Here is a 15,253-nt window from a genome sequence, read left to right as displayed (position 1 = left end):
GGAAGAAAGAGACTTGGGGGTCATCATTGACCACAAGATGAACATGAGCCTGCAGTGCAATGCTGCGGCTAGTAAAGTGACCAAAATGCTGGCCTGCATCCATAGATGCTTCTCAAGCAAATCCCGGGATGTCATTCTCCCTTGTACTTGGCCTTGGTGAGGCCGCAGCTGGAGTACCGCGTCCAGTTTTGGGCTCCACAATTCAAAAAGGATGTGGAGAAGCTTTAGAGAAGAGCCATGCGCATGATCAGAGGTCAGGAAAACAGACCTTACGACGACAGGCTGAGAGCCATGGGGTTCTTTAGCCTGGAAAAGCGCAGGCTCAGGGGTGATCTGATGGCTGTCATATTGAATGTAATAGTTTGAATGCTTGTATAATAAATACCCATTAGCCAGTTTAGAAAAAAGGCAAGGTTCATCTTCTTATCTAGGCTCATTGCTTGTTTTTGCCTATGTGCTGAATGTCTTGGTTCTGAATTTTATCTCTAGAGGCCTTTAACAAAGTTAACCTAAAAACGACCCTTAAGCAAACATTCTGAGATATCAAAACCTCGGGGCTCTTGAAAGGGGTTTGGGAAGAGAGGTCACTGCAGCGGTGTGGAAAATTTCTCAAAGAATACAAAGTGACCACCCAGCTGAAATCTGTTAAGAAAGATCCGAGCCCAAATTTGGGAGTAGTGACAGGTTTGGGTAGGAGGGGCCCAAGACGGCAACTCACCCAATAAAAACTGTAACCTACAGCCCCAATTTGGAGGTAACCTCACTTGCAGAACACCGAAGTAAGAATCGCAAGTGTAGGCCGAATCAGACTGATCACCTGAACCACCCTCTCCGTGAACAAAAACTCCAGTTCACGCTGAAGCCGCGGAGTGCCCGAGTGGGACCGAAGGAAGGGGACTTGTTCCTATCACTGCTGAGACCAACCCTAAAACCATAACTAAGATGAAAATATATCTGGGGATTTGGTTTCTCAGAATTCTAGGATTGTAAGTATACCATGAGAAATAACAGTAGTGATTCCAAGTTAACCTTTAGTTATAATTGTAGTTGTTTTTGTAAGACTAATTCTTATAGCACTGTTTGGGAAGGATTTCTTAAAGCTAAGCAGTGTTATATGCGTAGCAAGGAATTTTAAAATAAAATTGTGTTGTATGTATTTAGTGTGTAATCATTGTGTAATCGTGCAATCAACCAAATACTCCCCCGGCCAGGAGCATTAAGCAAATCAGTAAATTGTGTGGGATCTTTCTCTATTCCATAACCCACTAGAGACAATGGCCACCTATAAGTTTATCAGGGGTGACCACCAGTATCTGGGGGAACGTTTGCTCACCAGAGCGCCCCAAGGGATGATGAGGTCGAATGGTCATAAACTACCGCGAGACCGTTTCAAGGGTGGACATAAGGAAGAATTTCTTTACTGTCCGAGCCCCCAAGGTCTGGAACAGCCTGCCATCGGAGGTGGTTCAAGCACCTACATTGAACACCTTCAAGAGCAAATTGGATGCTTATCTTGCTGGGATCCTATGACCCCAGCTGACTTCCTGCCCTTTGGGCCGGGGGCTGGACTCAATGATCTTCTGAGGTCCCTTCCAGCCCTAATGTCTGTGAAATCTATGAAAAAGGGACCTTTACAGTCCACCATCATTCTCTCTCTCCCCACTCCCCTGACACAGCTTAGAGGATTGAGGCCAGAGCAAGAAGTGGAGGGTATGAAAAGAACTTGACCCTCCCACCCCAAACCGCTTCTGGTTTAGAAGGCGGCCTGTCCAAAATAGCCTGGAGCACTGGAGGGTGGCCAGGGAGTGGGTTTAAAGCAAAAAGGAGGAGCTGCTGGTCCCAGCCTGTCCTGCCAGCTCAAGGCAGGGACACTACAACTCTGGCCTGGATCTACTGCACAGTGGTGCACAGCCCTGCTAACGGGCTGCCGGAGCTGAAGGAACGCTGAGAAACCTTCCCTTTGGGAGCAGGTTAGGAGACTGCGATCCTTTAGCAAGAATGAAAAACCCCTGGCTTTAAACACGCAAATGCTGAAGGTAATGGGATTCTGTGTAAGTTATGAATTTTAAACACCTCTGTAAGCTGTGTCATTTACTGCTGGATATGAGCTCTTCCTGATTGAATATGAATGAGGGAGGCTTTGGAGCACCGCTTTTTTGTTTTCTTAAGTTTCCCTCACTCATCTCCAGCTCATTCCTAGACTCTTTTTCAGCTAGGCTATAAAGCTCTCCTGAGACATACACAAGCCATCAAGCAGGCAGCAGGAGTCTCTTGTGGAAGGGTGGGGATGAGCTCGTGAAGAAGGAGGGAGCTGAGGTCCTAGTCTAATATGGGTGGAAGCACTCCAGCAAGCCTGCAAGGCCTCCTCAGAAAGGACCAGGGTCAACAGTCTGTGTCAAGGGCTGTGGATTTTAATGACTGCACTTTATTAAGATGGAAAAGGAGCAATTTTGAACTGCCATGGGGGCCCTCAGCCCCCAGGTAATAATCAACTAGATCTATTTATCAGTGTGATCCCCAAATCCTTCTGGTACTGGAGTGCAGCATGCAGGATTTTCATTCACTGGGCTGCTACATTTTTCACCCTACCCCCATGAGACCACAGGTGAGAGGGACTTTTCAAGGTGCAGGCATGACTGGGGGCCCATATAATTCATATGCATGGATGGATCTGAGCCTTCCCTGTCATTTGTCTAATGTACAGTGTTTTCTCCAGTCCATTGGGCAAGGGAACATTTCCAACCTGGGTCACCTCTATGTTAGCTGGCTCTGTTCCTTTCTGTCACACTGGAAAGGTTCTTAGCCCATTAGACAGCTGATGCCGAGTTAAAGAAAAAATGCTGCTAGATCGATCAGGTATGCTTGGAAAATGCTACCAGAAAAAAATAGTCAAAGAGCTGAACTAGTCTACTGAAAAGCTTCCTACTCGGTTCTACAGAGGAAATGCTGGGTTGCATCTCCCATGCAAAATCAGCTGTGTGCTACAGGCACCAACATCTCTGTTCTGCACTGTGGGTATTATCTAAAGGGCCGAGGCTTCTGGGCAGAATGGGACAGTTTAGTGTTTGCTGCGAAGGAGATCAATAGGCATGACAGGTGGTGTTCCTACCTTTCCCAGAAGGAAGTAATGCAGATGGGACTGGATGGAAAGGGATCAGTTCTGGTCCTCTTTGCCCAAAATGGTCTTCTGCGAAGCACCAAACTTGGTCTGCTCTCTTGGCACTCAGACAATTAAGACATGGCCCAGGACTTCTCCTTTCTCATCTCAGTTTAAAACTGTACATGAGTGCGCATAGTCACCAGAAATATCAACTGGGAAAGGCTGGCCTGTAGACTACTGCAAATGGTGTAACAAACCAAGCACAACTTCCAACATAATCAAAGGCGAGGTAGAAGCCAGTGGCAAGGAGCCCAGCTATCATCTCCATGGGATAAGGACCCTCCCTGTCCATCCTTTATTCTGTGAAACTGCAGTGGCTATAAGATCCTCAGGGGTGCTACCTTTTCACTGCAAAGCCTTAAAAGGAATTTCATCACTAAACACCTCCATTTCTTTGCGCATGGTCTCTTTCTTTTCTTTGATCCCCTGTTTCCCCAAACAGCTCTTCAGGTTAAGTTCCCTCTTGCCCTTTCTCCATATTACCTGCTCAGGCACAGTGACAGCATTTACCCAATGTGAGAGTTCTTGTTACAGTGCCACCTCCCGGAGCCACACATTAGGGCTTTTTCCTGACCTGCAATGCTGTGGTCACAAGAGGGCAAAGAAAGGAAGAGAAAAGGAGGAAAGGCAGGAGAGTCCTTGCTCACCTATCAGCGAATTCAGTGAGGAATAGGAGCTGACTCTTCTCATCTTGTCAATGGTTTCAAATGACAAGATATACTCTTCGTTCTCAGGGCTGCCCAAGGTGCTGCTGGCGCTGCTGCTGGTGCTGAGATTCCCTGGAGAGAAGGCAACAGAGCTTCCAGCTGCCAAAAGGGAAGCAGACAGACATCAAAGCAAGTGCTAGAGACAGAACCATCAGTGCTCTGCTACCTGGACACTGTTACCAATGCTGCGACATGCAATAGATAAGGGGTAGGAAAAATATCCTCAAACCCTACTTTCTGAACACTGGGCATTCAAAAACAGGCTATGTGTCAGGTTGCAGGAATGATGCAGTCTGTACAAAATCCCTGTGCCTCAGAAGGGTGCCCTGCTTGGTCTCCTGTAGCTTATAAAATTAATACTAATAAAGGCCGGGGATACTCATATCTCCTTGTAGGATTGGCAGATGAATGCCCTGCCATAATGGTTAGTTGGCCCTTGATGCTTTTCAGGTGGCAGAATTTCAGAGCTGGCAAACGGACCAAATGAAATAAAACCTCACATGAGGGAAGTGGTAAGAAAAAGAAACCAGAGTCCTCTTACGTTCTTCGTTCAAGCTGAGGTTCTGCAGAGACTTGTTCAGGTTCCTGGCTGTGGTGACTGCTCGGATGTTCCCATAGGAGCTGACTGACCGCAGTCGCGGAGTGCACGGACTATCTCGGACTGGCGTCAAGCTCCCACCCTCTGCAAAGGCAAAGTTTAGCAGTTATGCACAGAATCACAAGGGAGCAGCCCCGCCACAGCAACACACTGTGATCAGAGGAAGCAATTAATTCAATTTAAGCAAACCACTTGTTTGAAGGATGCTCAGTTACTGCCATCTGTCCTAAAGTAGTGAGTAAAGACCAAGGGCTGGGGTGCCCACATCCCCCCTCCACACAAATAACAAGGCCTCAAGTTCTTGGGCTCAAGTCCCGTTAAATCCCATAAATTCAGCAGGACCAAGCCTTGTCAGTCCCTGCAGACAGCTAGGAGAAACACGGTGCTTCTTTCCTCCAGGCCAATGCTGGACCGGTGCCCACACCTGGTCCTAATGTCTTCTGTTGCTGCAGGCGCGGTCATGTAGAGGACACTTAAGCTATTAAGTCCCAATTGCATCTGTTCATTAACAATCTGGTGGCATTTTTTTTTCATAATAAAAGTTTATTAAACTCCTGACTTTTGGGCCAAATTTCAGCTCTGGCTTCAACTCAAATCTTACCCCATGCCCTGAAGACCTGTACTTTCAACCAACCAAGCCACCCTTCACTTCTTTGTGGATTGTGTCAAGGCTGCAGACCACCTAGTTCATTCCCTCACAGCCATGCCCCCGTCTCAGTGATGTGAGCTCTGCTTACAGCATGCACATTTGTAGCACACGCTGGGATCCTTCTGGATAATGAAAAGTGCTATATAATCGCAGGGGATGACTATTTTCTGCAGGCGAGGGAGGAATGTGGGGAAGCTGGTTTTCTAATATGATTCATTGCTCCAGACAAAGGAACTATTAAATTACTCATTGCAGAGAGAGTATACATTCTCTCCTGCAAGCTCTTGTTGCAAAAGTCCTGTTATCCCTGATGATTTCCAATATATTTAATCTCTAAAAAAAATGAGAGGCCAGGACCAATTTCTCTAAGGGCCCTTTATTCTTCAAATGAAGCCAAATGCAGAAGGGTGAGAAGAAACAGCACATTAAACACAAAGGGAGAGAGACAAATGAAAGGGCACAGGTACGCTCCAGGAGGATACTGCAACGTGAAGTTCTCCATTGTCTCACCTGATGCTTTCCAACAGCTCACAGCAGGATGAGCTCACTGTAGAACAATGAGACTTCTCATTAGCAGCCTCAGCTCACGCAAGAGAGAAATCACCTGTTTAATATGCCATGGAGCTGAAGATCAGCATCAGCTTCACCCCCCTGCCTTGACAGTACACTTCAACCTCAAGCAGGATAAATCCCTGCCCAGGCCAGTTGGGAGTTCAGTCTGCAGGGTTCCTTAGCAAGCCAGAAGCACGCTGTGGCCTTTTCAGATGGAGACCTGCCCGAGATGCTGCTCTGCAGGCCAATGCATCACACTGCCAAACAGGCAGCAGGGCTGCCCACAGCATCACTAAACCGTATAGCCCTGCTGTTTGTTGGGCAGATCAGCATCTGAAAATACAGCACCTGGCCATGCAGTCAATTCCCTTCACTGAGGCTCCTGGGTACTTATAAGGATCAAAATTTCCCTGCCTGTTAGAACTCAGAAGGTGTACCTGTGGTAGCAGGAGAAGGCAGAGGGTAATTCTTCTCTTCTTCCATGAACTGCAAGGCAACAGTGCAGAAATTGCTCTCGTACTGAACCACAAGGTGACTCAAAGCCACCACCAGCTCCTGTGAGGGGGCAGGAGGGAAGAAACAGACCTCTGACCATCAGCTATGTCAAAAATCAAACAACTGACAGCAAGGAAGGGGAATTATTGACAGCTAGAGAACAAAGCGATCAACAAGCTATTCCAAAGAAATTCATCACGTAGACCCTGGGCTGCCTAATACCAAGAACCAAAAATCAAAGCAGAGGGTATATTTTTCACGGCACATGCAGGGAGTATCTTTTATCGTCAGAAATAATTTGCTCCATGCAGGAATGATAGCCTGACATGAAATTTACTGTTAGAAATAAAGCACAGCAGTCACATGGATCCCTGCCTAGAACTGATCTCCAGCAAAAGATTATGGAGGGCCGGGGGACGACATCAGACGGAGAATTCCTGCCCTAACCCTGGGCTTCAATTGAGGGGTGCTGATGAGAGCCTCAGAACCAGCGCAAAGTCTACCTGAGTCTGTGAAATAGCAATTTAAATGCTGCAGCTATAAGCTGCACATAACTATTCTACCTTAATGTCTCTTTCAATAGCAAATGCTTCTCAGGACCAAATATGCTTGCATTTGGGGTGAAGGGAAGGGACAACAGTACAAATCCCTATTGTAAGACTTCCTCTTTTCCATTTGAAGGAAGGGGGGCAACCTATGCCTCTGTATTTCCAAGCTACTCTGTAGATTTGAGACATTCATTTTTTATGTGCTTAGCACCATGATGAATAGAGAGGGGATAAAACAAAGGCATCTGTCCCGCAAGAACTTGCTGTTATGCCAAAACGCTGCTGAATGAACTTGAGTCCTGTGGTGCATCATCTTAAATTGAACACCCCACGAATCTGACAGATCCCCAAATAATCCTGCATTACAGAAAATTACCATACATTTTCATAGATTGCACTTGTGAGCCTGTGAAATCACCCTGTTCCCCAAAGCAAAGGCTGCCACAGAGAAAAAAAAACATTTCTCAGGTCACCTGCCAGCAAGAACACAGCATTTGCTTCTTTTGAGATGCTTTTCACCGCTGCATGGTGCTGGAAAACAACACAGGTGTAGACTTTGTTCTTAATGTGCTTCTAACACAGGAGACAGGCAGAGAGGTGTGGAGGATTCCTCCGCTGGCCTATTTAGAGGTCCGCTGGCCTGTGCACATTTTTCTCTAAAGCAGAGAGATTATACACAACGATCCCCCTTGGCCCTCCATGGAGATGCGGCAAACGGATGGGAAAAGGGCAGAGCTTTGCGAATCCCCTCTATCCTGAGCCAATATGACAAGAAGGAGCTTCTCGTCCGTGAGCATCTTTTTAGCTTTTAAAAACAAGGCAGAACAAAATCCCTGTGCAACCAGCCCTCTGACAGAATTAATACCCATCTGTCACCTCAAGTGAGGATGAGGGCACTTTTTTCTACTTGGCTTGGAGAAGCATTGATTTTTCCTTCTTCCAGTGCGAGGATCCGAGCAAAGCCAAAGTGCTTGGTTTCAAAATGAATTCTTCACAACAAAGGTCTTTTACTCCTGGCCAGGCTCCCTGCTCCCCCCACCCTTTGATTCAGCCTGATATTGTCAGATTGATGTCGTGTCACAGAAAGTACGGAACTGGAGGCTAGGACACCGCGCTCTCCTCTCACGTACCGGCTGCTCCCCTGCCCACGAGACATGTGCTTCCTGCAGTGCAATAATGAATTGTGCTAAGGAGCAGGACACTTGCCCCCCACGGCAAAGGCTAAAGCACAGTCTGCTCACATGTGACATGCTGGAAGGAGCTGCTACCTGTGCTACAATCACTCAAAATCCCACCAAAGAGACACCAGTAATGGGCTGCTGGGGGCATTGCAGAGCCACTGGGAAGCCAACTCATCTGTACTCCTAAGCTTGCTGACACGGTCAGGCCAGGGGAGGCAGCCAGGTACACTGCTCTCCTGGTACCGATGCTGGCTCTCTTAGGAGCAGCACTGCTTACCAGGCAATGGAGCGCCAATCCATTTCCATGGTCTAGTGGGCTGAGAGAGGGGAGCCCTGGAGAGATGGTGGGGGAAGGAGTGACAAGGCTTGGACAGTCATGTAGGATCATGTTGGCAGCCATGCCAGACTGCTATCATCTTGCTAGGGTCATCTGATCCCAGCAGTCTTTCATGCCCAAGTGCAGGGGGGCTGGACCCAATGATCTGTAAGGTCCCTTCCAGCCCCTAACAGCTATGAAACTATGACTGATATGAAGGGCTTGTGGTGGTTCCTGCTACTTCTTCAATGGCCTTAGTTTCTAAAGGAGATGTTGATGTCTCTCCAAGAAGACATACGTTGGAACACAGTCACATTGCCACATGTTCTGAAGCATAAGATGTCCTCTTAGTGTTAGTTCAGCCCAGCCTCTGCTGTGGTACTGGTATTGAAATGAAACAAAACCAAGACACCCAAGTGCATCCCACCAGGGACAGGCTGGCCACTGAGTTGTGCCTGAAACAATCCAGAAACCCAACAGGTAGTTCATGTGCACGGGCCGGATAATGGAGGAGAACCTGTAACCTTCAAGAGACGAAGGAAATGCTACTCAGTCACTCTGTACCGGCCTTCCTTCTGATTTCTGAAAGCAACACAGTCTCTTTACTGAATGGAGATGTCATGTTTCCCTAGCCCATCCCTGCATCCTCCCCTTGGGCTTCCGTACACTTCATGTTTCCAGTAACAGATTAATATTTAATATTTTATTTCAAACCCAAGGTCCTGTAATGTAAAACTTTGCTATCAAAACAGTAATAAACAGAAGAGCTTTACAGAGACAGACTGCAGCTCTCATGTCTGGAGGATGTAATGCAATCAGCCAGAATTCTCCGGAGTCCAGGTGCTAATGCAACTCCTCTCCCGTCTCTGTCCCTGCCACAGCACTGGCTTCAAACTCAGAGGATCAGTGTGCAAACAAAGAGATGCACTCCTGTTTCAGACATTTGCTTAAGGGAATGAGGTGGGTCAGGTGGACTCAGTGGCGCGTTATTAAATGGCAGATGTGTTCTGGTCCGAGCAATCCCATTTTAATACCTGATCTTTATTATTTGGTCGTTACGTTATACAGCGTGTTTACATACAACGTATTTTTTGCTTCAAAAGGGATCCCTTGTATCAGACAGCAAATGAAATTCTATGCCTATTAAAATCTATTTGAGAGACTCCTCCGAGCCCAAGCGGGAAATGGAATTTTCTGACGTTCAGGGCAGATGGGAGATGGCATCAGTGCTCGAGAGTGACGGTACTGGAATTACTAACGCTGAGAGGATGCACAGTCTTGGGCTCACAATCAAGTAAGCTCCTACCAGCCAGCATCCTTGTGGCTACTTGATGTTCAAAACCATGATCTACATGCCAGGCTAACTTTCTTTTCTTCAGAATGGTGAAAGCAGCTAACACTATTCTTCATGCTAGAAGCATGAAGCGGAGAGGAGACTGACGTTTATATAAATCTCCCGGGAAATGAAGATGCAAAGTGATCAAGACAAAAGGCCTTGGCACTCTGAAATCTGCGATGTACAAAAGCTCTGTACTTCCAGCAGAACCATATGAATAGCTACAATACTCCAGAGCTCTTTGAAGGACCCACTGGGGCAACCAAATTGCTCAGTAGGTTCTGGGTAGTAGTTTCGGTGCAAACAAGACAAATGGAAAGGAGTGGGGGAAAGCACCGAGCAAGGGAGAAGACCCACGTATTTCCTTTGGGCTATTAGTGTCCAGTTGTAGATGGAGGTGCCCCTGTGGTCAGTCTCTCACATGCTAAAGGAAACTCTTCTCAGAGTTCCTCGGGGCGAGCCCATGGAAACAGCCTACTGGGACAGAGAGAGCAAGCACACAGTAACATTGGTCTCACATTGTACAGATTCCATTTCAAATGGTGGGAGAGTCCAACTAGCCCAGACAACTTCTTTGGCAGGGGGGAGCAGGTATGTACACACGTGGATGAGGGAGTTGGCTTTGAGCGCTCCCAGGGACCACCCGACTCCAATGCAGGTGACAAAACAAGGCAGTCTGTTCACCTGTAACCAGCAGCTAGAACCCTAAGATGTTCACCGGGGATGGCTGCACCTCTACAAGGCATCAAAAGACAGACCAAATAAATGTTTCCTAATCCACAAAGACTTCCACTTTGCATAGAATTTGCTGATCCTCCCACCTCCTGCAAAACTGTCCTCCCGTACCTTTCTGACCATGGGGCTCCCGTCATTGATGAGCTGGGCCAGCATCATGGCCACATTATGATCAATGGTGGTAGAGTGATCAGTCCGCTCAGCAGAGTTGCCCACAAATGTACCCAGTGCAAACACAGCAGCACAGCGCACCTGTAAGAGACCAAACATTACCTGTTGGTTTCCTACCTGGTCCTGGCTTTGTACTTCTCACTGCAAGCTCTTACCCTGGAATCTCTCCAGAGCCAGGCTATTGAGTCAGGCAAATGGAGGGGATAATGGGGGCTGAGAGAAGCCCACCATTAGAAGGGAAGAACAAATCCAACTGGCCACCTTCCAGCTTTGTGCAATTTGAAAAACATTTCTCCTCCAAACACCTCCTGGCTTCCTTCTCGGTGACGTTTCAAAAGGCACTGGCTAGAACCTGCTAATTAGCAGTGCAATGTGAACAGAGAGTTACTGATGGACCAAAGTCCCCTTTGCACTAGAGTGCAAGGACAAAAGAAAAAGGTGCAGATAACTAAACAACAGGAAAACGGGCAGGCTGACCCATCACATAGCAGACTGGGATCCAGTTTGTTCTCTGCAGCCTGCCTTGGCAGACACTGGGAATGGTGTCAGTATTATCAATTGATGGGACTCCAAACTCAGCTCTGAACTCCTTTGGCAAAGTGACCAGAGGTGCTGATAAGCCGTCAGCACTGTTCGCTGATTGTTTGTGAGACTCTTATCTCTGTGAATAGGGACAAGGGAAAGGAGGTGGCAGATACCTGGCACAGGGAGCATTAAATCACAGCAAGAATGTTTAATCACTGCAGGCTGCTACCGCCCTTTATCTCCAGGATTATTTCTCCCAGTGGTAATAAAACTCCCCTGGGGTCGCAGAGTCCCTGTCAATCAAAGGGTGGCTCTGCTCAAGAGTCTCTCTTTCTGGGAGAATGCTTTCTATAAAGGCTAAACACATTCAATTAAAGACATAGTTTTACATCTCGCGGGCAACGCTTTTCAAACTCAGACCAAAGGGACTGGAAAATGGGCTGAAACAGACAGCAAGCTGTGTGGCACAATTTGGGGGCAGGAGGGTTCTGAAATGGGAGGAAGCAAACAGGGAGGGAGCATCTGTAAACTGCATCCCAAATGACTGAGCGTCATGGCTTATGCCCCTAATCTGTGGAAATATCAGAGAGCTGCTGCTTTGAGTCAGACTGATACAATTGGGAGATTCCTTGAAGAAACTGGTTTTAAAATGGCTGGCATTGCCCTTGCTCAGAACGTATATATGCACATAACACAGTACCTCTGGGATTGGGTCTGAGAGGAGGCTGTAGAGTTTCTCGTGTGCGCTGTCTCGCACACCGCACCACCGGGCCGAGTCAAAGTTCTGCCAGATTCGTCCTAAGCAAATAGCCACCCACTGGCGCAGGAGAGGGTGTGGATCATTTAGCTGCTCCAGGCAGATGGCAATGAGGTTTCCTTGGAGGCAGGCTTCCTACAACACAGTTCAATACCATTCACTGAGACTAGCAGCTTCTGATTCTGTCAATAAAAGCCAAGTTATGTCGAGACAGGGGAACTACTGGAAGACATAATTCCTTTAGGGTGAGGTGCTGCTCTACCAAAATATGATCAGAGATGTTTTGCACATGGGTCTTATAAGGATTGGGAGAGGTCAGCTATGTACTGTTATGAAGCAAAATAATTAAAAACATCCAAAAGGCTTCCTACCCCTCAGCAAACCTGCCTTTTCCTCAGTGGAAACACACCTGGCACCTGGAAGAGTCCCTAGGCTTATGGCTCACTCAACTGCTTGGCTTCCTACCCCTGCCCAAGACTTACAGCAAAACCCCCATGCTTCCAGCTGATGAGAACTGGGCAGGATTCCATTCATAATGTCCTGGCAATGGTTGCTGCCAAATGATGCTTCCCCCTAACCCCACTTCTGGGCAGAGATCGTCTCTGTTGCACATCCAGGACAACTGTGTGGATGTGAGAGGGAGGGTGGAGACACTGGACTAGAAATCTCCCTTTTCACTACCTCCTTCCAGCCCTGTGGTATGCTCTGACGCAAGCCCGACTAGCTGAATCAAAACAAAGCTACGGTGTAGAGGAGGGCAAAAGAGACACAAGGGATGGATGAAGGCTGCCAGGACTCACCTGCCCTGTATTGTAGTTGTTGACAATCACAGCCAGAATGAAAGCGGTCATTGTTCTGTGTTCAGCCTTAAAAGCAAAACAGCGTACGGTTCATTTTTTTCTTGAAAACAAGATGGAGAGTCATTATGTTGCTGCAGAGCTTGCAAGGAGACCCCGTCTAGCCTTCTGGAGCTGTTTGGTGCAAATCCCCTAAAACCCATGCTAACCTGAGAGCTCACAAGCTTAGTGCAGGGTTCTGGCTCCTTAATAGCAAGGGGTTGGGACAAGGCAAGAAAGTCTACCCCTCCCTCCCTGCCCACCTCAATGCTTAGAAGAGAAAGTGGCAGGCACCTGCTGGCTGTCTGTGTCTGTCTGATTGAGGCTAGTTGCCTTTTGGGAGACAGACATTTCAATGACAATTCTACCAGGAAATACAGCTGGCTGTAATGCTACATGGATGGCAAAGCTGAAGCCAGAGATTTGGGGAACTCTAGGGAAGAAAAATCTCTCTCATTAGTAGGGTGGTGAAGCACTGGAACAGGTCACCCAAAGAGATGGTGGCATCTCCATCCTTGGAGGTGTTCAAGGCCCAGCTAGACGAAGCCTTGGCTGCGATGATGTAGTTGAGGCTGGTCCTGCTTGGAGCAGGGGGTTGGACTAGATGTGACCTCCTGAGCTCCCTTCCAACCCTCATTGTCTATGATTCTATTAAATGTTCAAGGCTTTAAAAACAGTTAAACTGTGTATGCTTGGGTTGGGGGTTTTATTATTATTAAAATACACTGTGCCAAAAATCTCAAACATAAATAAGATAGGCATATGCAAAAAAATACCCCCCAAAATACTGTTCAGAAAGTGCCTGCTCACTCATGTGTGGTTAGCTGAAGCTCTGAACTGCCTGGTTTACTTATGTCCTCTGGCTGGCAGGAAAGCCACTTCATGTTGTATTATTTTACTTTTCTCTCTCTTTATTTCTTTAAGGCTAAGCAGGGCAATGATAAGAGCAATGTTTTGTGTGATTCCATTGCATTTCACTCAGGCTTGGGTGACTGGAAACTATTTTGTATGCCACTGTATTTTTCATTCAAATTCAGGATTTCTACAGCTTTTGTGCAGAAAATCCAGTGGCCTATTTACTTAATGCTAATGACAGCTGTGTACTTTTATCGGTGGAGAAACCAGGAGAAAATAGTCCCCAGTGTACTGTTTCTGGAGGGGACATAGGAATATCTACGGCAGAAAGCTACAAAATAGTGTTTTGTCAGAGGCAGGTAAAGAAGCTCCAGTGAAATTAGATAGCTTTTCAATCCATTTATCAGGGCACCTGCAGCTGCCACATCAGTTCAGATTAAATAAACATTGAGTAAAGTAAAATAATCTGTTTAAAAGATTAGCCTGCAATAAAAAGTACTAAAGACCCACTGACTTTTGCAAACTTGTCCAACTACAAAGTGTCTCTCATGGGACCCCGTTTTACCGATTTCAATTTTCCCTGCGGCCAACTATGCGGCCCTCAGTGCTGCTCCGTGGTAAGGCAGAGGGTGTCACTAGAGAAGCCATCTCGGCCAAGAGCACCAACCACATCACAACAGCAGCACATAAGGCAAGACAGACTAAGCAAATGTAAATGAGTCTGAAAATGATGATTTGTCCTTACTGGCATGTAGGGATCTGCCAAGACCGAAAGGAAATATTTGTGACCGTTGTCCTTCACAAGGTCAGCTTGGCACGACTGTAAAACGAGACAGAGAGGGAAAAACAATTGAATACAATAACCAGGAATGGATTATTTTTGCCTCTGTTGATTTATGAATATTTCATGTCCTAATCATTTTCCTCAAACCCAGTCTTCATCTGCCAAAGAGAAGCAGGAGCAAGTTCTTCTGTCAGGACTGCAGCCAAACCTGACCTGCTAGGAAGAGGTGATGGGGCCCTGCAATGGCTAAAGCAAACGGCCCATGTTACTCGGAGCCTGAAAGAAATACAAACTGCAGATGTGCCCTCCGGTTCTCAGGAGCACTTGAGAGAGAAATAGCACATGCCGAGTTAAACCTGACCTCTTCTTGTTCCGCAGCGTGCCCTCACCGTGGTATTTAAGAGACACTACAGGGAAAACAGGAGGAATTGGATGAATCAGGTTTGTGACATTTACAAAAGTAAAAAGAAAAAAAGAAAAAAAAGAAAATGACATATCTTAAAAGTCTCTTCTCTAATTCACCTGGTTTTCTGATAGTTACTATCTCTGTCCCACTGCTTAGGTGACAGACAAGAGTCAAGTTGCCCTATGCAGGTAAGATTTGCTGGTAACGGTTACCTATCGCCCTCTTTGTGAAGCTGAATTTTGGTCTCTGCAGCTAGTATAAAATCCTGGCCAAATGCCTCAGGCTCCCCAGATCCTCGGGCAGACACGAGGGCAGCTGCCCAGCACTTCCATCTCAAGGCACATCCTCTTCACAGACTAACTGCCCTGGCTGGGAGGAAGGCTTGTGTGCTCGTATCCAGAGTCTGTTTTAGCGTTCCTGACTGGCGCATCTAGCATGTGGGCATTCTGCTTGCTCTCCCTAGGTATCCCTCCACAACCACCACAAATGGCAGCCAGGGATCCTCCTGACTTTCCATTCATGTCGCTCTAATGAGCGGAGACTGCTGATAATGACCCCGTTTTACAGCTGGGAATTACGAATAAATGTCTTTAAGGAGCTACAATATAAGCAGGTAGGGTGCACCTAACAGACTAGAGATCA

General features: G+C 47.0%; 1 protein-coding gene across 5 annotated transcripts in view; it reads right to left on the bottom strand.

Moving 5' to 3' along the window:
* Positions 1–15,253, bottom strand: part of RPTOR (regulatory associated protein of MTOR complex 1) — a 253,515-nt gene that overhangs the window by 52,382 nt on the left and 185,880 nt on the right. For 3 of the 5 annotated variants that reach the window (XM_019542272.1, XM_019542274.1, XM_019542277.1), the window contains 7 exons: positions 14,167–14,241; positions 12,531–12,596; positions 11,674–11,865; positions 10,389–10,529; positions 6,104–6,221; positions 4,409–4,549; positions 3,808–3,969 (listed from right to left, as the gene is read on the bottom strand). In XM_019542272.1, coding sequence (XP_019397817.1) covers positions 3,808–3,969; positions 4,409–4,549; positions 6,104–6,221; positions 10,389–10,529; positions 11,674–11,865; positions 12,531–12,596; positions 14,167–14,241 — 895 coding nt within the window. The remainder of the gene's footprint in view (positions 1–3,807; positions 3,970–4,408; positions 4,550–6,103; positions 6,222–10,388; positions 10,530–11,673; positions 11,866–12,530; positions 12,597–14,166; positions 14,242–15,253) is intronic. The other 2 variants (XM_019542273.1, XM_019542276.1) reach the window with 1 other exon arrangement.

Source organism: Crocodylus porosus, unplaced genomic scaffold (assembly GCF_001723895.1).
Source record: "Crocodylus porosus isolate Cpor-Errol unplaced genomic scaffold, CroPor_comp1, whole genome shotgun sequence".
NCBI lineage: Eukaryota > Metazoa > Chordata > Crocodylia > Crocodylidae > Crocodylus > Crocodylus porosus.
The sequence above is the reverse complement of the archived record's forward strand: the minus strand, read 5'-3'. Positions and strand labels throughout refer to the sequence as shown.